Consider the following 24303-nt stretch of genomic DNA (forward strand, 5'->3'; position numbering starts at 1 on the left):
CATTAGAGCCACAACAGAAGATCCAGGATGAGGCCTTTTACACAGAACCATGCAAAATGGGGATATTGCAGCGACTATGTGCGCTTTTACACAGCGACATGGCAATTAGATATTTAAATGCGTAACAAATAAAATACTAGTTGGACAGCCACAATTGCTTCCAACACAACAGGGCATTAAAAGTGTGTAGCCCCTGTCACACATACCTGTAAAAGCACTGTTGTGTGTGTAATGGCATAATGTAATAGGGAGACAAAATCAACCCGGCAATTTTCCACCTTGTGAGGGAGTATCAGAGCCAAATCTGATTGCGGGATGCCTTGCCAGTTTGTGAGAGCACACCCAGTTGTGGCAGTATCCCCCTCTTTTGTAGGGTTCTGTGTAAAAGCCAAAGGGAGATTACTACGGATGCGGCGCTTCTGTGTAAAAGAGGTTATTTGGGTCCCGTCCACCACCCTGGCATAAACTCTTACACAGCCCCTTTTACACACAATGAAAAAATCCAGGATCTTTCCACCTTTTTTTCTTGCTTGCAGTTCTGTTAAAGTGGCACCGACACAGACTGGACCTACAAAGTCATCCCACCAATGTTCCATCTTCGGGAGAAGTATCAAAGGTGTAGCAGAGGTGGGACAGCACCTGTGTAAAAGGGAATCCTGGCTGTTGCAGGCAGTGTAAAACGAGCTAATGTGTGCTTTGAAGGCAGAAAATAGTCCATTCTCCACCCAAGTGGTTGTCAGGTCTCCTGTGTGCAGAGGTTATACACTGACCGCAGCTCTCACCTACACATGCCCTGCATATATTACTTACTTTTGCCACCACACTGGTCTTTTACCTGCTCTCTCTCACACAGGGGTCAACTAACCTGAGAGTCCCTCCACGTCTCAAGAGGCCTCACAGCATGCCTAGCCCTATTTTGACTCAATCTGCGGTGGAGAGTACAATCACACTTCCTGATCGTGAACCCCCAAAGCTCATTGATATGGCCAACAGAGGAGAGGCTATTTTGTTTGTGTGGAGATTCGTTTTGCCAAGTGTATTATGCAAAAGGAGTGCATGTGAATCCTCTCCACCGGTGGTCTTAGAACAATCAAAACACTAGTTAACATGCACAGTGTATTCTTGCACAAAGGGGCTCCAAAATATGCAAGTTTTGTGCAGAAAAATGGAATAGAAATGATTGTTTATTTGTTGCATCTTGAAGCAATTAAAGCAAAATGTATTGCATATCCTCACTGTTACTAGCAGAGGTGCCATTGACTAAAAATGACGGAATAATATTTAAAAATAACAATGAAGTGATTAATTTTCCTGAATGTCAGTCAAGCAATTTTACTAATGTTGATACTGGACGGCATTTCATTCATCTATGTGTGTTCAATGTGCTGAATGGGCCTTTTTAATTCACATAATGATGACTCATCCTTGTGGTCTCTAATGAGGCATACTGGAAGGGGTCCTTATGTCTGCTAATTATCTCTGCCGTATGGAAGACAAGATGAGCAAATAACCTCCAAACGTTGTTGTCTTTACAAAGCTTTCCATTATTAATAATCATTTGGTTGAACAGGCACAAATCAAAATCTAACACGTGAGGTACACCTCGAGCACTTGGAAATGTTTGCCATTGAAGAAATTGCAATCATGACAGAGTATCTGTGATCGTTTGACCTCCCACGCCCTTTCTTATACGCGCTTTTGTGTTTTATCTGTGCAACATTGCCCCCTATTGTCTGTTTTAGGCGCATCTCATATACAAGCAAGCCCCACTGGGACACGTTCTACAGAGGACAACGCTGCATAGCAATAAAGCACAGCAATTTACAAGCAAACTGACCATGCATGTGCAATAACCACCTCTAATGTTTGATTTGTTAAAAACACCAGGGAGCCATGACTGTTCCCACAGATGGAGATATGCAGATGAAACGAGCACTGAGTGGAGCCATCCCATTGGTTATCGTGTTTTATGTGCATATCCTGTATCTCCACCTTCTCCCTTGCCTTTATTTTCCAATATATACCCAAGGCTCCAGAATTCAGCACACTTATGTGCAGGTGAGGCTAAAAGCTTCCCTGAATTGAAACACACACAAGCTTGTGAAGGGTAAACATTGGCAGCAGCATCACAGCACAATTTGCTCTATTTGAAACTCACTGTCATGGCCAGAGTGGGACTCGCTTTTAGCCAAGGGAGTTGTCCTTCCTCCCTTCTGATGCATCTGTGAATGCATGAGGTGGTGTTTACCAGCTGTAGCCAGCCTGAGTGTCCCGCATAGAGCCCAGAATCACCAATTTACTGTAGGATTTATCCTGCCATAAATTAAAAACATAAATATACAGGTAATTATCCATTGTTATATTTCACATTTTAATTAATTAATTTATAAGTTAATACACGAATTCACATACTATTTAATTCAAATTGTAATTATTGATTCAATTAACTTTATTTAACTTACAAAAAATCACACCATATCATTATATATTATGGTTATTGTTGTTTGTTATAATTTGATTAACAAGTCACAACATTTTACATTTTCTTATCTGTGCTATGTTTTATTTAAAATCTTATTATATTTTAGATACAGTGTGGCAACCTAGTCAATTATGAAAATAAGTTCTCTAAAATGACCAGCAGGCGTCAGTGTCGCCACTGAGTGCGATAATGTTGAAGGGAAAGTCTCGCGTGATTTCGTGAGACTGGACTAAGGCAGACTGGTATTAAGAAATTGGGATATTTTGCTTGTTTGCGGGGCCAAAATCACAAAGCTGCAAAGAAATGACTAAATCCAAACGATAGGATTGCAATGAATTTTCACTAATCATAAGAAAAGACCATTTGACAAATTAGTGAAGAATAATTAGGGAAGAATGTGGCCGTTTGTGGATGTGGGGCGTCCCCTGTTGGCAGGAAGTGGTCGTTATATTAAGGTTTCCGCCTCCGGCAGACATATTGCCGAACTTACTGGAGCAAATTATTGAACATAAGGAAAGAGAAAGGACTTCAAACTTGATTAGTTTTTTTTTTTTACTACACTGCGCCATACAACTAAACATAGAGCACAATGGGTAAGTTGTGTCGTAACGCTGGAATGTAGACGTACGCTTGGGGCTCTCTGCTAACTCATAGCTGTAATGCTTATGAAATTGACATTCTGTACTTGCTAGCTCAACCAGGTGGACTTTTGACGGTTTACATGAGTTACCCTTTATTAACACGTTTAAAGTGGACTTTTTATCGTAATTGTACTCGTCTGTCAACAGTTTAGAATGATTGGCGCAGTTCATGCACACTGTAGCTCAGCTGACGTTATGCTAGCACCTTCGTTCATTGCTGGTTTATTTTACTCAAATGCTCCCACTGATGAAACATTTGGTGATTTTTCAAGACGGTCTAAGTCATTGCATGTATATTCAAGACGGTTGAAATGCAATACAAAGTACAACGTTGAGCATAGGTGACAGTTATTGTCACGAGGCTTGTCAAACTCGCTGCTCAAACCAGGTCATGTGACAACAGGACAGGGCTGTAATGCTCATTAATAATGTATCACAACATATCATAGCAATCCACAATTAAACAATTGGGAGGAGTTAATCTGCCAGAAATTGCTAGAACCACTGCATGTTTGTGTGAAATCTTTCTATGTAACCCTACAGAGATCCTGGGTACAATTTGTGCCATTCTTTTCATTCTTTTTTTTGTAATTTTCAAGCCATTTTGGCTGTTTATTCATTTTTAAAATGTAGAATTGTCTTCTGTCTCTAAAATCAGCCTAAAATGGCAACACTACACTAAAACCGACACCTTTTGTTCCTTGCATCAGAAATGTCGCAGTGGAAAAGCCATTTCATAAAATAGACATTATGGCACTACTCCATACCCTTTCACAGCCTGCAGCACCTTTTGCTGTTTTCTGGGAAATATATTTAAGTAATTGCAAATAAATGGCTGAAATACCCAAGATACTAGTAATATTTGATATGTATATTTCAGGCAAAAGTAGTTTTAAAATATTGATTTGTTTAAGGTGGAAAGAAATATTTATTAAAAATATAATTTGTGGTATATTTACAGCAGTTTCTCAGCCCTTTTTTGAGTTTCTGATGTTAATCTGACGCAGCACATCATATAACTGCATGAATATTTATGTTGTTGTAGAACGAGACCCATCGTAGTGCCTAACAGTTAAAATAAAGAAATTTCTCCTTCCTGCGCCGGCCCCGAGACTGGGCGCGGTGGCAGTTGAAGGCCCTAAAAATCAAAATTCTGTATGTATATTTCAGAATGGCCCAATTGAAAGTGTAAGGATATATTAATGTATATTTTTCCAGCATTTTTTTTGTTAAGCTGACATTTTTTGTCATTATAGTCCAATGTGTGATTGAAGTTTAATATCCTCTGAGCTTTTTTTTTTATGGTGCTAATGCCCCTAAACCAGTATATGATCTCAGTGTGGAAAGTTGTTGTGACATTTAAACTCAGATAGCCTGCTGTTGTGATTAAGGCCCTCTGACTCTGAGGTTTGGCACCATTCTGCTGTTGGTGGCAGAATTCACTCCCTGTTGCCGCGGGCAACAACCCAGCTTCCTGCCTGGTGCCATGCTCTGGTGGCATGGCGGCAGAAATGCTGAGAATGGTCAGTTGTGTCCATTGCGTGGGCAGCGGTTTATGCAAACTCTGCTATTTAACTCAACTGACTTTTGTTCTTCTGAATAGTTTTGCTATGTGTGTGTTTGTTGCCGGGTTGTGAGTGTGGGTGTGTGTGCGTGTGTATTTTTAGGCTGTCTTGTCCACTCATGGCCACTCGTTATTATATTTAGTTGTTTACAAGCGTCATGATGTCCTGCTCTTGGAGAAGTATCAACTTTGGCCAACTACCCTATCTTCCCCATTCACTTAGTTCTCTTTCTCGAAATGAAAGCATTCTCTATGTGTCTGTTGCCCAACAGAGCCGTCAACCAGTCCGGCCAAGGATACCTCCCGGATGAACCGCTACAAGAACAAAGCACTCAACCCAGAGGAGATGAGACGCAGGAGAGAGGAGGAGGGCATCCAGCTCAGGAAGCAGAAACGAGAGCAGCAGGTAGGGCTAATCTTTACACATCTTGAACCTCAGTGTGTACAAATATAGCCGTCTATTTGTGACAAGAGTTGTCTCCTTTTTGTCCAAAGCTCTTCAAAAGGAGGAACGTGGACGCCCTCACTGAAGAGGAAGCCATGTTGGAGAGTCCCCTAGTGGACTCGCACATGAGTCTACCAGTAACTGTGAGTTTCTTTATGCCCCGCACACAGCAGATTTACTTGTTTTCAATTCAGTAGTTTGGGATAGAAAAGGAACACACCCGAGATTGTATAATTCACAATTTCGAAATGTATGGGGGGTTTGAAGCACTTCTGAAGTTACACATAATCAGTCAGCATAATCCCACACCAACACATACATACAGTGGAGTGAAAAAGTGCTTGCCCCCTTACTGTTTTTTTTTTTCCCATGTTTGTCACACTTAAATATTTCAGATCATCAAACATATTTAAATATTCGTCAATGACAACACAAAATGCAGTTTTTAAATGAAACTTTTTATTATTAAGGGAGAAAAAAAATACAACCTACATGGCCCTGTGTGGAAAAAGTGATTGCCCCCACCCCCTGTTAAAACATAACTTAACTGTTGTTTATAACACCTGAGTTCAATTTCTCTAGCCACACCCAGGCCTGATTACTGCCACACCTGTTCTCCATCAAGAAATCACTTAAGTAGGACCCGCCTGACAAAGTCAACTAGACCAAAAGATCCTCAAAAGCTCGACATTATGCGGAGAGATAAAGAAATTCAGAAACAAATGAGAAAGAAAGTAATTGAGATCTATCAGTGTGGAAAAGGTTATAAAGCCATTTCTACAGCGTTGGGACTCCAGCAAACCACAGTGAGAGCCATTATCCACAAATAGCGAAAACATGGAACAGTGGTGAACCTTCCCAGGAGTGGCCGGCCAACCAAAATGACCGCAAGAACGCAGCAACGACTCATCCAAGAAATCACAAAAGACCCCGCATCAACATCCAAAGAACTGCAGGCCTCACTTGCCTCAGTTAAGGTCAGTGTTCATGACTCCACCATAAGAAAGACACCTGGCAAAAATAGCCTGCATGAGTTCCAAGACGAAAACCACTGCTGAACAAAAAGAACATAATTTCCTAAATTCCGTTTTTTACTTTTTACACTTATTTTATCACCATAGATTGTTTTTTGTGTCAGTGAATAAAATCAATGAATGAATCAATAAATAAAAAAAAATGTAACACGTCTTACATTTATTGATGCAATACATCATTGGACAATTTTGTCCAGCATTTTAGAAACGGATGTAGCTAACTTTTCATTGCTACAAAATCCTCATCAAACGATCGTATCCATACTTGTTAAAGAAGACGTACAGTGGTATGAAAAAGTATCTGAACCTTTTGGAATTTCTCACATTTCTGCATAAAATCACCATCAAATGTGATCTGATCTTTGTCAAAATCACACTGATGAAAAAACTCTGTCTGCTTTAACTAAAACCACCCAAACATTTATAGGTTTTCATATTTTAATGAGGATGGCATGCAAACAATGACAGAAGGGGGGGGGAATAAGTAACTGAACCCTCACATTTAATATTTTGTGGCCCCCCCTTTGGCAGCAATAACTTCAACCAGACACTTCCTGTAGCTGCAGATCAGTCTGGCACGTCGATCAGGACTAACCTTGGCCCATTCTTTTCTACAAAACTGCTGTAGTTCAGTCAGATTCCTCGGATGTCTGGCATGAATCGCTGTCTTGAGGTCATGCCACAGCATCTCAATGGGGTTCAAGTGTGGACTTTGACTTGGCCACTCCAGAACATGTATTTTGTTCTTCTGAAACCATTCTGAAGTTGATTTACTTCTGTGTTTTGGATCATTGTCTTGTTGCAGAATCCATCCTCGTTTTAGCTTCCACTGTCTGACAGACGGCCTCAGGTTTTCCTGCAAAACATCCTGATAAACTTTTGAATTCATTTTTCCATGAATGATTGCAAGTTGTCCAGGCCCTGAGGCAGCAAAACAGCCCCTAACCATGACGCACCCTCCACCATGCTTCATGGTGGGGATGAGGTGTTGATGTTGGTGAGCTGTTCCATTTTTCCTCCACACATGACGTTGTGTGTTCCTCCCAAACAATTCAACTTTGGTTTCATCAGTCCACAAAATATTTTGCCAAAACTTCTGTGGAGTGTCCAAGTGCCTTTTTGCGAACATTAAACGAGCAACAATGTTTTTTTAGACAGCAGTGGCTTCATCCGTGGAGTCCTCCCATGAACACCATTCTTGGCCATTGTTTTACATATAGTTGATGTGTGCACAGAGATATTGGACTGTGCCAGTTATTTCTGTAAGTCTTTAGCAGACACTCTAGGGTTCTTTTTTTACCTCTCTGAGGATTCTGCGCTGAACTCTTGGCGTCATCTTTGGTGGATGGCCACTCGTTGGGAGAGAAGCAACGGTGCCAAACTCTCGCCATTTGTAGACAACTTCTCTGACTGTCGATTGATGAACATCCAGACTTTTAGAGATGGTTTTGTATCCTTTCCCAGCTTTATACAAATCGACAATTCTTGATCGCAGGTCTTCAGACAGCTCTTTTGAGCGAGCCATGGTGCACATTAGACAATGCTTCTCATCAAGACAATTCTTACCAATTCTGTGTGTTTTATAGTGGGCAGGGCAGCTTTAAACCACTCATCAGTGATTGGGCACACACCTGACTTGAATTGTTTGGTAAAAATTGGTTTCAATTGCTCTTTAAGTCTCCTTAGGCAGCGGGTTCAGTTACTTATTCCTCCCCCTTCTGTCATTGTTTGCATGCTATCCTCATTAAAATATAAAAACCTATAAATGTTTGGGTGGTTTTAGTTAAAGCAGACAGAGTTTTTTCATCTGTGTGATTTTGACAAAGATCAGATCACATTTGATGGTGATTTTATGCAGAAATGTGAGAAATTCCAAAAGGTTCAGATACTTTTTCATACCACTGTAGTTGCAGATGCAATTGTAATAGCTTTATTAATGTAAGCTTTTTTTTTTTTTAATTACACCCTACTTTTATTACCACTATTAGCCAGGGATGTGCGCCGCTCTTATTTTGAAGTCTGGAAATGTGATGTGTGTTGAAAATGCTTTGACCTTTGCTAAGTGAGTTAGGTATCCGAGTGCCTCTTGCAGCTGTGGCTGTCATCCCTATTTCACACACAACTTGCGCAAAGTCAGCGGCCAACCTAAAACGCACGGTCACATTAACAAGCACTAAAGCGCAACTCATACAGTCTTGAGTGGCACACACACAGCCGCATTAGTATGCGCCACGTAACTAAACTAAACCAGTTAGCTTACACTGGCTATTGCTGTAAGCGAGCTCACGCTCGGTGACAAGAGTTTCCAAATTTTTCCGCCGACATAGCCATTGTTTCCGGTTGCCGCCTCGACATGTTTAGTTCAGGAGGGGGCTGGTTAGTGTTTGTGAGGACTCGCCGCGATGAATGAGCGGTCCGCAAGGGAAATATTTCCCCACATTCGCGTCCCTTCTCCTCACTGTTACAGCATTTCATTCACACTGTCAATTTCCACGAGGTTACGCATTTAACAGTAGATTCCGTTTTTATTGGCCAATTCCGCGATTCCGTTAACGCCAAAATTATAGGGCCCTACAAGATCTTTGGGGAAAATACTCTGTGGTCTGGTGAGACAAAAGTTGAACTTTTTGTAAGATGTGTGTCCCATTACATCTGGCGTAAAAGTAACGCCATACCAGCAGTTAAATGTGGTGGTGGTAGTATGATGGCCTGGGGCTGTTTTGCTGCTTCAGGATCTGGAAGACTTGTTGTGACAAATGGAACCATGAATTCTACCAAAAAATCAAGCTCAAACCAACCTAGGTTCTGCAGCAGGAAAATGATCCAAAACACCAGCAAGTCCACCTCTAAATGGCTGAAGAAAAACAAAAAGAAGACTTTGACCTGAGTCCTATTGAGATGCTGTGGCATGACTTTAAAAAGGCGCTTCATGCTGGAAAACCCTCCAATGTGGCTGAATGACAACAATTCTTCAAAGATGAGTGGACCTACATTCCTCCAGAGCGCTGTAGGAGACTCATTGTAAGTTATCGCAAACGCTTTGTTGCTGCTAAGGGTGGCCCAACCAGTTGTTAGGTTTAGGGGGCAATCACTTTTTCTGCACAAGGCCATGTAGGTTTGGGGGGTGTTCTCCCTTAATAATAAGCTTTTCATTTTAAAAACTGCATTTTGTATTCAGTTGTGTTGTCATTGACTAATATTTAAATTTGTTTGATCTGAAACATTTAAGCGTGACAAACATGGAAAACCCCAAAAAAAAATCAGGAAGGGAGCAAACACTTTCACACCACTGTATATGAATTCTGATGCCCTTTTTTGTGTCAAACTTATTGAAAAAAATAATAATAATAATTACTCCGAGTTAATAATTATTCAAATGTTATTTAAGGATCAAATTATTCATTCATTTATTTTGTTATATTTATTTTTCAACAGAACAAACTGAAAGACATCAATATGTAAATATATGTACACTCCATTACTTGTAAAGTTAAGGTAGAGTTTTCAGGGAAAAAAATGGAAGAAATAACTAGAGATCCAATAAAGTAAATGATATAGTATTTGGGATTTTAATGATCTTGTTGCATATTTATTGATGGCAAGACAAAAAAGCTATCAGTCTGCTTTGTTACTTATAAAGTTATGGTACAGTGTTTTAATTAAGACGTGTTAACTTCTTTTTACACTTAGTTGACTTTTAATAATGTAAAAAATTGGTCACCCTCATCATTAAACTTACATTTATGCATTGCTATTAAGAGTACTAAACTTTATTTTTCATACCTGAATGTGAAAATACTACCTACCACATACAACCCCTGGCAAAAATTATGGAATCACCAGTCTCGGAGGATGTTCATTCAGTTGTTTAATTTTGTAGAAAAAAAGCAGATCACAGACATGACACAAAACAAAAGTCATTTCAAATGGCAACTTTCTGGCTTTAAGAAACACTAAAAGAAATCAAGAAAAAAAGATGTGGTAGTCAGTAACAGTTACTTTTTTAGACCAATCAGAGGGAAAACATTATGGAATCACTCAATTCTGAGGAAAAAATTATGGAATCATGAAAAAAACAACAACAAAAGAATACTTCAAACACACCACTAGTACTTTATTGCACCACCTCTGGCTTTTATAACAGCTCGCAGTCTCAGAGGCATGGACTTAATGAGTGACAAACAGTACTCTTCATCAATCTGGCTCCAACTTTCTCTGATTGCTTTTGCCAGATCAGCTTTGCAGGTTAGACCATTTTCTTCAACTTCCACCACAGATTTTCAATTGGATTGAGATCCGGATTATTTGCAGGCCATGACATTGACCTTATGTGTCTTTCTTCAAGGAATGTTTTCACAGTTTTTGCATCCTGAAAAATGATTTCATCATCCCCAAACGCCCTTTCAATTGATGGGATAAGAAAAGTGTCCAAAATGTCAACGTAAACTTGTGCATTTATTGAAGATGTAATGACAGCCATCTCCCCAGTGCCTTTACCTGACATGCAGCCCCATATCATCAATGACTGTGGAAATGTGCATGTTTTCTTCAGGCAGTCGTCTTCATAAATCTCATTGGAACGGCACCAAACAAAAGTTCACCTTGCCCAATGCAGATTCGCGATTCATCACTGAATATGACTTTCATCCAGTCATCCACAGTCCACGATTGCTTTTCCTTAGCCCATTGTAACCTTGTTTTTTTCTGTTTAGGTGTTAATGATGGCTTTCGTTTAGCTTTCCTGTATGTAAATCCCATTTCCTTTAGGCGGTTTCTTACAGTTCGGGTACAGACGTTGACTCCAGTTTCCTCCCATTTGTTCCTCATTTGTTTTGCTGTGCATTTTCTGTTTTCAAGACATATTGCTTTAAGTTTTCTGTCTTGATGCTTTGATGTCTTCCTTGATCTACCAGTATGCTTGCCTTTAACAACCTTCCCATGTTGTTTGTACTTGGTCCAGATTTTAGACACAGCTGACTGTGAACAACCAACATCTTTTGCAACATTGCGTGATGATTTACCTTCTTTAAGAAGTTTGATAATCCTCTCCTTTGTTTCAATTGACATCTCTTGTGTTGGAGCCATGATTCATGTCAGTCTACTTGGTGCAACAGCTCTCCAAGGTGTGATCACTCCTGTTTAACTGCAGACTAACGAGCAGATCTAATCTGATGCAGGTATTAGTTTTGGGAATGGAAATTTACAGGGTGATTCCATAATTTTTTCCTCAGAATTGAGTGATTCCGTAATTTTTTCCCTCTGATTGGTCTGAAAAAGTAACTGTTACTGACTACCACATCTTTTTTTCTTGATTTCTTTTAGTGTTTCTTAAAGCCAGAAAGTTGCCATTTGAAATGACTTTAGTTTTGTGTCATGTCTGTGATCTGCTTTTTTTCTACAAATTTAAACAACTGCATGAACATCCTCCGAGACTGGTGATTCCATAATTTTTGCCAGAGGTTGTAGTTTGACCCTGATAAAATCAGATTGTATTATTTCCTACGGGAGAAAGTGTTGTGAGATTGCAACACTCAAAGGTGAAACATTGTTATTGTAGAGGTTGCAATGCTCAACCATTGTGCGTGTGTGTGCCAGGAAGGTGTCATCACCAGAGACATGGTAGAGATGCTTTTCTCCGAGGACCCGGAGCTTCAGCTTGCCACGACACAAAAGTTTAGGAAACTTCTTTCTAAAGGTATTCTGTAGTAGAACTTATATGAGGTCATCATGAAGGGAACCAAAAAAAAAGGTTAGCCCATTTTCCTTGTTCCTTTCTTCCAGAGCCTAACCCTCCTATTAATGAAGTTATAAACACGGCTGGAGTGGTGGAGAGGTTTGTGGAGTTCCTAAAGAAGAACAGCAACTGCACACTACAGGTGAGTGTAAACAGAGTGGCGAGACATGAAGAGAGACGGGTTTAATGGATGCATTTATTGCACTCGTGTGTGCAGTTTGAAGCTGCCTGGGCTCTCACAAACATTGCATCAGGCACGTCCATGCAGACCAAGACAGTCATTGAAGCTGGAGCTGTGCCCATCTTCATCGAGCTACTAAATTCTGACTTTGAGGATGTCCAGGAGCAGGTAAGTCGTGTGTAGTGTATTGCGCCTTATACTGGTTGTGCCCAAGTTAACTTGTTTTGTGTGTGTGTGTTTTATTTTGTCCTTCAGGCTGTGTGGGCACTGGGGAATATCGCAGGGGACAGTGCTGTGTGCAGGGATTATGTGCTAAACTGCAACATCCTTCCACCTTTATTAATGTAAAATGACGACTGACACATAACTTTGAGATAAATTCTAGATCTATTTAATGACATTTTTGTCTTTGCTGTTGCAGGCTCCTGACTAAATCCACAAGACTGACCATGACCAGGAACGCTGTGTGGGCTCTGTCTAATCTCTGCAGAGGAAAAAACCCTCCACCTGCTTTTGAAAAGGTTGTTGCCATGAATCAAACACAGCAAGCGTTTTTGGATTCTTTATTGGGCACAACTGCACAGATCTTGTGTAAAACATAGTAAATATATTCTGCCAGAAAAAAACAGTCTAAAAATTTACATCAGGGGGTTCCCCACAGACACACTGTTAATGCACAAGTTTCAAAACACAGCATTGTTATCCTTTTTAAGAGGGATGTTAATGCCACTGGGTGTCTGCAGAGATATATGAATGATCCTTCTCACAAATATACACCATGCTTCCAGGTGTCGCCCTGTCTCCCGGTACTCTCCAGACTTTTATTTAGCAGCGACCCAGACATGCTGGCAGATGCGTGCTGGGCGCTCTCCTACCTCTCAGACGGCACCAACGACAAAATCCAGGCTGTCATCGACTCCGGAGTCTGCAGGCGCCTCATAGAGCTGCTCATGTAAGGCCACATCACGACACGTCGCACTGGTGAAATTCCCATCCTGTTAACACACCTCCTGTTTGCAGGCACGCAGACTACAAGGTGGCCTCTCCTGCCTTGAGAGCAGTGGGGAACATTGTGACAGGAGATGACATCCAGACACAGGTGGGAGTCTGAAGAAAGAACAGGCCCCGGCCTTAAAATGATGTATCATTTTACAGCTGCTTTTGTTAAGATTTTATCGCTGTGAACAGGTGGTGTTGAACTGCTCTGCCCTGCCTTGTCTGCTGCACCTTCTCAGCAGCGCCAAAGAGTCCATCCGCAAAGAAGCCTGCTGGACCATCTCCAACATCACAGCAGGGAATCGAGCACAGATACAGGTGTGACCCAGCACACACTGGTGGTACTTGTGGTTCTTCAGCTCTGATGTTTGGTCATTATTATCTACAGACGGTTATTGATGCTAACATCTTCCCGGTGCTTATTGAAATTCTACAAAAAGCCGAGTTCAGGACCAGGAAAGAGGCCGCCTGGGCAATCTCGAATGCCACTTCTGGAGGAACGCCGGAACAGATCAGGTTTTTTACAAGATTATCTTTAAATAAACTCACCTACAAGTATTAACCTCTCATTGGGTTTAACTGCAAATGTTTTTTGGTGTTATCATTTTAGGTATTTGGTGAACCTGAACTGTATCAAACCGCTCTGTGATCTGCTCATCGTGATGGACTCTAAGATTGTTCAGGTGGCCCTCAATGGCCTGGAGAATATCCTGCGACTGGGCGAGCAGGAGGCCAAGCAGGAGAACAGCACGGGAGTCAATCCGTACTGCAGCCACATTGAAGAAGCATATGGTACCGTGCAGGACATGCAGTACACAACATTGTATTGCCTATTTTCCACTGCACAGTACATACTTGGCCCACTACTGAGGCTTTTCTAAAGCCAGGTTCCCAAGCAAATAAACACACATGCTAACATAGTTTGCCCTGTTGCAGTATTATGCTCCATCACTCTGATCTTGGATAAAATGCAATCTTTTTACACACTGGATGTCCACATTCTCCATCATTGTTGTTTGTGAACTCTTTCCAACGGATACATTCAGTACAGTGTCTCCCTGGTGCAGGTCTGGACAAGATAGAGTTCCTCCAGAGCCACGAGAACCAGGAGATCTACCAGAAGGCCTTCGACCTCATCGAGCATTACTTCGGAGTGGAGGACGAGGACACCAGTCTGGCCCCTCAAGTGGACCAGGCCAATCAGCAGTTCCTTTTTCCCCAGCAGGAGGCGCCCATGGAGGGCTTCCAACTGTAAAGGATAAGATTTGTCTCATTTGATTTGGGAGCTGGTGTAGCGATTTCTAGGTGTCATGCCTCTGTTCTCTATCGCTGATCTGAAACCAGCCATACCCCGACTTACAGCGCACACACACATCTTGCTGCCACGTTTTTGGGGGCGGGATCTGTTTGTGGCAGTAATGATACAAATATTTATAGACATTTTATTATTTTCTTTTCCAAATGGGACATTCCTACTTTGAGGAAAGACGCTCACCTCCTTGATATCAGCCTGACATAGTGCAATTTAACAAATGTACTTAAAAGTATATTTTCTTTTTTTAATGTTCTACCCTAAACACATAGGAATTTTGCTTTATTTTCTTGTCAGAGAGGCTGATGTTCCCAAGGGAGGGATCAATCTACACACAATCCAATGCGGGAGGGGACACAAACTAACATGTATCTTTGTTTTTTTTTGTTGTTGTTGTTGTTGTTTTAATGGGGATTTTTTTGTGTGTGGAGGGGTGCTGGTGGGAAAAAAATGTAGAATGAATCTGCACTTGAGAATGACAACGGGCGAGGTTCAAAGTTCTAGAAATATCAGGGTTCCTGAAGGTGGTAAAGTTAGAGATCAAATGTTCGTAGTGTGCTGTGTTATTAATAATAAGAGTTCATTTAAATTAGGAGGTGATCTAACAAGGCAAAAGCTGGGGGTGAGGAAAGAGGGGGCAGCAATACAAGCAATCCATATTTACAGAAAGGGAAATTGCAGTGGAAACATGCTGCCCCCTCCCTATCTGCTGCATGTATTGCATGGTGTTTTGTCGCACACTGTCTCTGCACATCCTCAGCCACCAAGCAGGTAGCAGGAGTCGGGTGGTCAACTACTAATGGTGTAGAGATGGTGTCATGTACTAAATGGGATGTACACCAGTGAGACCATTGACACGGTTCTGTTATGAGCTTGTGTTACGTAGCCCCTTTCTTCCTCTTCATGCCACGGTGGTGGATGTGTCTCAGACAGCGGTGATTCAAAAGTGTAGTTTCAATCGGGTAAAATTATCTGCATTGATATTCATGTATTTGTTTGCGCACGCACACACACACACACACACACACACACACTTGCATACAACACCAGCACACTGTACACGCACACATCACACTGATGAGTGGCTACTAGCAAGATCTTTTCTTTTTTTTTTAAGTTTCCAGTCTTTAAGTTAGTGAATTGGCATACTTTTTTGTTCTTTGCCAAATAAAATTTAGTTCAAATAAAAAGCCAAATCTTTATTAATCCGAAACTACAAAGGTGTATTAAGACCACTGGTGAAAAAAAAAATGCTATGAAGTGCAGAAATGATAAGACTCAATTGGTCATTTTTCAAGGAAAAAAGTTGTAATATTACACAAAATAAAGATGCAGCTTTACAAGATAAGTCTTTTTTTTTTTTTATAGAATTAAGTCAATTTTTGCAAGATTGAAGTGGTAAAATGAGAGTATTGTCAGGTTCCACTTCAGTATAACTTTCACAAACAATGCTAGTCCTAGACTGTTGATTTTGTCAGGTGGGAATTTTGACATTCAAATGACAACAGGTTGTAATGTAACATGCTCATTACTTTTTTTGTGTGTGAGCCTAATCATACTTCTGATAAAAAAAAATCCTATTTTAATTCTTCGTAGTAGTATGATGATTTTCTGAGTATTACAACTTCATTCTACACCGGCTACATTTTTTTCCAGTGTTACCCAAATACTCACTGTAAGTGCATATAAACAAATTTGGTTATTTGTTTTGGGGTTTTTTTTTTTTCGGTTATTCTGAAAACATGCAGCTTTTCTTCTAACTTTTATTTTATGGTAAGATTATGATTTTTTTTCTTGTAATTGTACTTAATTTTCAGACCTTCATCCAAGGTCTGGTTATTTCATATGGAAACTGTTTTTGGTCCTTGCTTTTAGCCACTATGACTTTTGTTGATTTGAATGAGCCGTGTGAACGCTGACCCTTGGCTCGCCGGGGTCGGGGGTCAGTGTGGAGGCTCGTAACGGAGTGGAAGCGTTGTGGTGTGATGTTTGATGACTGAGTGGCACCGTGTGAGGAACAGCTCGTTTGCTTGACTCTGTGACTTGGTCCCCCATCAGAGTCCAGAGAGCCTCTTGTTCTGTGGAGGACTTGTTGGATACCAAACATCCCTTTCATCAACATCCACATTGACTTACCATAGCAACGATGAAGCTGTCATTTCTTGAGATGTTCTCCACAGAACATGTGCGCTCTTTGAAGACATACACTAATGATAATAATTGAGCATCAACAGCATCTCTACATGACAAATGTGCAGAGCAGGATTCATCAAGGAAGTCTTTGATTTCATGGAAAAATTGCAATGTTTAAAGAATCAGGAAGGTGTTTAATTTCCGCAAAACTGCACTCCTTTTCACAAAAGTGCCAATCTGACCAACAAAGACTGGAGGTTCTTATATATCCTTCTTGGACCTATAGATTTATCTTTTCTTTTTATATAAATATATATCTTTTATTTACTTGAATGTGCACATATTGTGCAAAAAAAAACAACATTGCTGCTCTATTTTCCTTACCTTTTTTTAAGTTACATTATTTTGCCATTGGAAAAGATGGCTTTCTTTTCTGTGGGCACCTGAATAAGAAGTGATGCATTTAACTAGTCTTTCCAGCTAGCCCCGCTTCAGTATATTGCAGTCTAGCAATGGCTTTCACTGTCATATAGTGGAGTGCAAACCACTGTATTGGGAATGAGTCTGCAGCCAGTCCTCTCTTTACACATGCTGCAAGTTAAGTGAACAATTTCAGGCGCTTTCCTTCAAGTTTACCAAAGTTTATCTTCCCAATTTTAAGGCTGTGACGTTTACTTCCCAGCACCTTGTCACAATGGGAGCTTTCTGCAGGCCATTCTAAGTCACACTTGCTCCTTTTGCTTCATTTATGGGTTAAGGAGTTGATGAACACACAAAGAAAACCTCCGAGACTGCAATATATATTTTTAAAAAAACAACATGAGGCCCTCTTGAGGCAGAGATGACATCTGCTCATACTTGACGTTTTTCTAAGTTATAAAAAAATCTGGGATTCATAAATGCAGTGATTTACATGAAAAGGTATTATATGTATGTTCTGATACATTGACAGGGATTCACATAATTGTAATCACTTCTGAGAAGTGGGCATTTGGAATATGTCACAGGAAAATAGGCTTTTTTTTTCCTGATCGGGATATTCTGAGATATATTTTTGGATAATTGTGTTTAGATTAAAAAGAAAAAGCTGCCTAATCATGAAATCATGTTCAAGATGGAATAGTCATTACAAAAAAAAAATTCCCAAATATGACTTTATATGTCTTCCGTCCTACAGAAACTGTTGGCGTATGTATCACAAAACAACGCCACGCTTGGCTTAGTCACATCATGTCGTCTAACGCTGCAAATGTTTACAATGTTTGTATACTACTTTTCATGTATAACATCACTGACCAGTCCTCATCTTTTCTACTCTGGTCCTTTTCATTTCTTTTTATTTATTTTCTCTATCCTTTTCCCTGTTTGTTTCCATTTGCTCCAAAATAACCCCATCTCTCTTAAACTGTGACTCGACTTGACTTAACCGACGGTATGAATGAGTGACAAGAAAACACTTCAAGTGAACATGACACACAAACATGAACATGGGGAAAAATACATGTCAATAAAATATGTAATGGTATTAAATTACTGTATGAAAATAAAATTATGAAAAAAAACGTTTTTGAGCATACTCTTGTTTTTAAATTGTGTAATTTAACCTATTCTAAATATTTTTGGCTATTTACTGTCACCTTTCGCAACAAAATAATATTCTCAGCAATCTCCAAACATCTTTGTTTCCTTTTTTTCTTTTTGAGATTGAGATTTTCTTTTTTTCATATACTAATTTTATACGTGTAATACATTGTAAATCCTGCAGATGGCGGAACACTGATGTACTACAAAAAGCGCCTTTATAACTAAAAACGAAGCAGAAGTTAAAACCGGAAGTGTAACCTGTCTAACCTCACGTTCCTCACAGCCATTGACTCAACAGGAAAACAAGTGCAATATCATCTACAAAGGTTGGATATAGTTCAAACATAACGTTCATTCGTGTTCATTAAATCGATGTCATATTTTAATGAATTAAATTACTTTGCCACCGACGCTAAGTTAGCCCACAGTGTTAGCTATCCAGTATTAGCTTATGCTAGCTTGTGTTAGCTAGTGAATAGCGAAGCAAAAAAGCGAGGTTAAATTGTACATTACAGCCTGCCAACTTAGATTTATACGTTATAGTAAAGTAATAAAATACACCATATAAGGGCCGCATACGTGACAGGTAATGTTTTGGCGTATACGTGAGACTTTGTTTTGCGAGTAAGCTACATCGTCGGAAGTTTCACTTTGTATTATTTCCTCAGCTGTAAACAACCCACCAGTGTTACATTTACGTGCTGCTGTTTTGTCATTTTATAGCATATCGTTTAGTGGTTACATTAGCAGTTATGTACGGGTGTAAGTCACTCATTGCCTTCATCAGTTTGATATTTGAACGTCACTAAGTAGTTTGACACGTTAATGTTAGTTACATTTGCATCTACAGTAAATACAGTGTATTTATCTGTAAGGATGAAGTGATAGCAGGGTTTTTGTGAGAGTACGGGCTCAAATACTGTATCGATCCCAGATTTATTTTTTTTAACAGAAACTGGATATGAAGAAGCAAGACACGGAAGAGTCGGTCGCCTCATGCAATGAGGATGCTCCATTTGCCATAGAGGGAACGGAGTCACCCGCAATTGCAAAGGACAGACTGGACAGCGGCCCTAAAAAGTCCCAAACACCACCTGGGGGCGACGAGGCAGTGAGTGAAGGTACGTTAGCTCACTCTCAATGCGACAAGGCTGACGAGTTGAGCCGGCAGCTGGAGGACATCCTCAGCATCTACTGCAGACAGAGCCGTTCCGACGATGCTGGCGCCCTTGCCAATGGCCAGTCGCACAGTCCTGAGCTAAACGGGGTGGAGAAAGAGGATGACAAGCCGAGCAAATCCAAGGGTGGCAGCGGAGGTGAGAAGGAACAGAAGAAGACACAGGAGAAGAAAAAAGTGAAGGGTCTAGGTGAGGAGCAGTTGTCGTCTTGTTTAGTTTGTAAGTGTGAAATATCTATGAATGTTTTTGTTGGGGGGTTTTTTATGCAGGCAAAGAAATCACACTCCTCATGCAAACTCTCAACACACTGAGCACACCAGAGGATAAACTAGCAGGCCTCTGTAAAAAGTATGCTGAACTGGTGAGAGCTTTCTGCTGCCTTTCTGAGCATTTCATCAAGACTTTATGATGTCTGTTTGTCAGTGAATTCCATGTGTATTACAGCTGGAAGAGCACCGCGATAGCCAGAAGCAGATGCGAGCGCTGCAGAAGAAGCAGACGCAGCTGGTGCAGGAGAAGGACAACCTGAGGAACGAACACAGCAAGGCCATTCTGGCTCGCAGCAAACTAGAGAGTCTCTGCAGGGAGCTGCAGAGACACAATCGCACACTCAAGGTGCAAGCAAACACTAAAATTATGACTCTTAATACACTGGTACTGGACACGTTTCTAGAGACGGCCGCACGGTGGCTGACTGGTTAGCATGTTGGCCACACAGTCAGGAGATCGAGAAGACCTGGGTTCTAATCTCCGTTGCACATCTTCCATTCACACTCACATTCATACCTATGGACAATTTAGACAATTAACCTAACATGCATGTTTTTTTTAATGTGGGCGGAAACCGGAGTACCCGGAGAAAACCCACACACGCACGGGGAGAACATGCAAACTTCACACAGAGATGCCCCAGGGGAGATTCAAACCCAGGTCTTCCTGATCTCCTGCCTGTGTGGCCAACATGCTAACCCACTACAACATTTCCAATATTAAAAAATACAACTTGATGGAATATTACAACTTTGATTCTCAAAAAAATAGTTTTTGTTAGTCAAATGTGTTTTTATTTTAGATTTTTATAAATAGTTTTTCTTCAAACTTATCCTTATAACTAATAATTATTATGACTAATTTCTTTCTAATGTAACTTTATATTCTCGTAGTATTAAAATCTTTGTGGAAAAATTGCAGCTCTATTTTTGTAATTTTACTTTTATTCCTGGGACATTACAAATAAATACATTTATCTACATATTTTGTCTTGTAATATTGGAAAAACCAATCTTGCAAAAAATATATATTATATATTTTTGTCATATTGCAACATTACTCTTATTGCTACAACTTCTTTCCTCATTGTTACTTTTTTCTAAATAAAATATATCTATACATTCACATTGACTTAACATGTTTATCTATATTTTTACTTTACTACTATTTATTATTATTCTGTGCTTCCCCCTCCAATGTATTCATGGGTTTTAAACACCATAGTGGGGAGATTTAAAAAAAAAAAAAAAAGTTTATTTCTGTCTTTATTAATAAATGTTGTATTAATGTGAACTAATATTTCCATCCTGTTGTCTCCACAGGAAGAAGGCATCCAGAGGACCCGTCTGGAGGAGGAGAAAAGAAAGGAAGTAACATCTCATTTCCAGGTGACGCTCAATGACATCCAGGTGCAGATGGAGCAGCACAATGAGAGGAACGCCAGCCTGCGGCAGGAAAACACGGAACTGGCCGAGAAGCTCAAAAAGCTCTACGAGCAGTACAAGTTACGGGAGGAGGTGCGTCACTAACTGCAGTATCAGCAGTAAGATGGCTAAATTGGTGCCAACTGTGATGGTGTTGTGTGACAGCACATCGACAAAGTGGTGAAGCACAAGGACCTGCAGCAGCAGCTGGTGGACACCAAACTTCACCAGGCGCAGGAGCTGCTCAAAGAGTCGGAGGAGCGCCACGACAGAGAGAAAGATTTTGTAATTCTTATTACGCAAGCGTTCACAACACACACTTGGCTGCTAACTGCTAATGCTAGCTGCTAACCCGCTCTGTGCCCGCAGCTGCTGAAAGAGGCAGTGGAGTCTCAGCGGATGTGCGAGCTGATGAAGCAGCAGGAAGGTCACCTCAAGCAGCAGGTAAGCCTCTCCCATTCCTTGCATCTTTATCGTGACTGATTGCTTTATTTTCCATTAATGGAAAATGAGAAAAAGGTCAAATCTTGGAAGCGGTGAAGTTATCCTGGCAAATGATTTATGCTCCCCCTGCCTAGTGAGCGAATGCTAACATGCTAAAAGTTATGTTCATGCATGTCTGTGGGCAACTTGTCTTCTGGAACATAAAGGTACAGCTGCTTCTAGCCGTGACGACACCAGACAATCAAATTTGCACTTCTTGCGCTTCACTTGACTTTGTCACAAAGATGTAAAGTCAGGACTTGGCGCCTACAGACAAAACTAGTGACTGCAAGCTTAAAATGGTCAGCATGTGTGAGGTTTTTCCCTCTGCCGCGTCCACAGCCTCCGTTCTGTCCTCAGTCGATTGACAGGCATGATGGGCATGCCTGTGCTGGGTGCAGTGAGATGCAACATATCTCTGATTTCAGCAGAGCAGGAATGACTGGAAAGTAATTCCAGTTTGTCTTAATGGTCCAGCTTTCACTCAGTATTCCTTTAGAAATGAATGGCATCTCATGTAGACTAGCTGGTTAACTTACAATGGCAATAGAGAGATGTGCACATTTCTTATTCCCACTCTTGGTGTAAATGACGATGGCAACATGAGCGTAGATATCAATCAGTCAGTTTCACTTCATTTTGTAACTTTTAAACAAATCAAATGCATTCAAAAGGCTTGACAAGGTTGACTCAACATCAAAAATGGGCAGCAATAGACTGTTTGAAATGTGTGTGTCGTCTTCTTATTACAGGAGTGAGTGACAATGTCAGGAAGACAGTCAGAGGTCAAAAGTGAGTGGATGGAAGACCCCCAGTTGAGGGACTGGCTAAGAGGGGTGTTGGGAAATGTACACACAGGGCATACTGCACGGTTTGCAGAAAGTCTTTTGACTTTGGCAGCATTTGTTTGTCAGCTGAAAACACATGAAGACAGCTGGACAATTCAAGGATGAGAGACGAATGAGAAGATTTGATGAACATTGTAACTCTAGTTTGTTGTGCTAATGACGTGCTGGGCTGTAACCTGTGGGTGTGTTCATATTCTATGGTGCATTTGTCATAGATGAATTCTAGCCACAGACTGCACATCAAATGTCTGAGTAATACGCATTGAAACAATGTGGGGAAATGCAATTTACAAGTGTAGGAAGAAACACTCCAAAGAATGAAGGTCACAGAGGAATGTATGAAGTGCGTGACATAACTTGAAAATGTCCTGAGTAAACCTGACACCTTGTGCTGTGCCTTCACAGCTGTCACTCTACACGGAGAAGTTTGAGGAGTTCCAGACCACCTTGTCCAAGAGCAACGAGGTGTTCACCACCTTCAAGCAGGAGATGGAGAAGGTGAGGTGTTGTCGGTTTCTCTCTCCCTCATCTCCCGCTTGACTGCTTTTTTTTTTCTAAATGCTCACAGATGACCAAGAAGATCAAGAAGCTGGAGAAGGAGACGGCCATGTATCGCTCCAGGTGGGAGAGCAGCAACAAGACTCTTGTGGAGATGGCTGAGGAGGTAAGGCATCACTTGGTAACTATCGTCCCCTTCCCGCCCAGCGCTACAGTTAAATGGGTTGCATCTCCCCTGCGACAAGCGTTAAACAAGCTACTTTCAATCCATTTTCTAGATCATAAAACAAAAGTGCCCATTGTCTGTCCCTTTGGGAGCCTTTTCAGTAGAAACACCAAAAAATGTCATAATTTTCCCCTCCCCCAGAAAGTTTTTTTTTTTTTTATGTAAAAATTCCCCAGAAAGCCGTACGAGACCGTGACTTCGAGGCCCTCCAGGGCAAAGTGCAGCGGCTGGAGAAGTTGCGGCGAGCCCTCAAAGTGGAACGCAACGAACTCAACAAGAAAGTACAGACCCTCAGCGGGATCTCAGAGGCACCCGCCTCCGACGCCGCGGCCGACTCCCCTTCCCCTCCACCGACGAACTCTCTGCCAGAAGGTGGCGGCGAGGCCTTGGATGCCACCAGCAGCCCTGACACCCCTGAAGAGAACACAGACGCGCTGCAGCCTGTCACCATGCAGGAATGATCAGTGTTGATTTGTATTTCCTGGAGGAACCAGTGACTTCTTTCAGGGGACTTCCTGTTCATTTACATGCACATTGCAGCTGCATTGACTGTGAATCACATGGTACAGGGTACATGGTTTCCAGCAATATAGCCTCACAGCCCTCAGATTATCATTAAAATACTACTTGGCATGTGTGTAAACCTCAGCAGTGCTAACTCATGTTACATTCACCCCCCCTTTGACAAACTAATGCTTACAGAGCCAATAACACACACACACACACACACACACACACACTGAGGTCCTTTAGTAACATGCAGTATTGTCAACACCACCTCACTAAGGATGTCAAGTAATATTGGCCAGTATGAATGTTCACATTTTGCAGTGTTCAGGGACCGCTATGCAACACATTGCGTTGATTGTGTGGGAGTTTGAAGTGAAAAGCACTTAGAATGTACCTTCATCATATCCACCGTGCTGTGTCAACACACACGATCCTGGTCTAAGTTGTAATCATTGAGACAAGTTGAAAATGTTTTTATTCCACATGACTGGTCATTATTTCTCTAAATACTAATTCTTGTGTAGCGCTGGAAACAAATCCTTCCTCCCATGTCTCACTAAACTCATTGAACATGTAAAGGAACCAAAGATATTCCTTGTCCTTTCTTTTGCTCTGATTTTTTGTTAAATAAAAAATCTTTAGAGTCTAGAAATTGTTTTGTTTTGTTTTTATTGAAAGCCTCACGTTTGATATCAATGTAACAGACTCAACATTTTTGATGGGAAATGTCACATTTTTATTTTTTTAATTGCCCTTATTT

The 24303-nt window shown here is 40.9% G+C and overlaps 2 protein-coding genes across 2 annotated transcripts; both read left to right on the forward strand.

Annotated features, from left to right (window-relative positions):
* Positions 1-2755: 2755 nt before the first annotated feature.
* Positions 2756-18059, forward strand: kpna6 (karyopherin alpha 6 (importin alpha 7)). The gene is made up of 14 exons (XM_054764312.1): positions 2756-3075; positions 4960-5093; positions 5183-5275; positions 11762-11861; positions 11948-12042; positions 12118-12249; positions 12337-12425; positions 12503-12602; positions 12870-13033; positions 13102-13180; positions 13270-13395; positions 13466-13593; positions 13688-13869; positions 14145-18059. The coding sequence occupies exons 1-14, from the start codon at positions 3072-3074 to the stop codon at positions 14330-14332; spliced, it is 1614 nt and encodes a 537-aa protein (XP_054620287.1). The 5' UTR covers positions 2756-3071; the 3' UTR covers positions 14333-18059.
* A 230-nt stretch (positions 18060-18289) lies between these two features.
* Positions 18290-24154, forward strand: txlna (taxilin alpha). The gene is made up of 10 exons (XM_054763839.1): positions 18290-18432; positions 19059-19473; positions 19554-19645; positions 19729-19899; positions 20877-21071; positions 21144-21263; positions 21348-21422; positions 22715-22807; positions 22878-22973; positions 23210-24154. Exons 2-10 carry the CDS (start codon positions 19068-19070, stop codon positions 23492-23494), a joined length of 1533 nt encoding a protein of 510 aa, XP_054619814.1. The 5' UTR covers positions 18290-18432; positions 19059-19067; the 3' UTR covers positions 23495-24154.
* Positions 24155-24303: the final 149 nt, after the last annotated feature.

The sequence above is a fragment of the Dunckerocampus dactyliophorus genome, chromosome 20, assembly GCF_027744805.1.
Source record: "Dunckerocampus dactyliophorus isolate RoL2022-P2 chromosome 20, RoL_Ddac_1.1, whole genome shotgun sequence".
Classification (NCBI taxonomy): Eukaryota; Metazoa; Chordata; class Actinopteri; order Syngnathiformes; family Syngnathidae; genus Dunckerocampus; species Dunckerocampus dactyliophorus.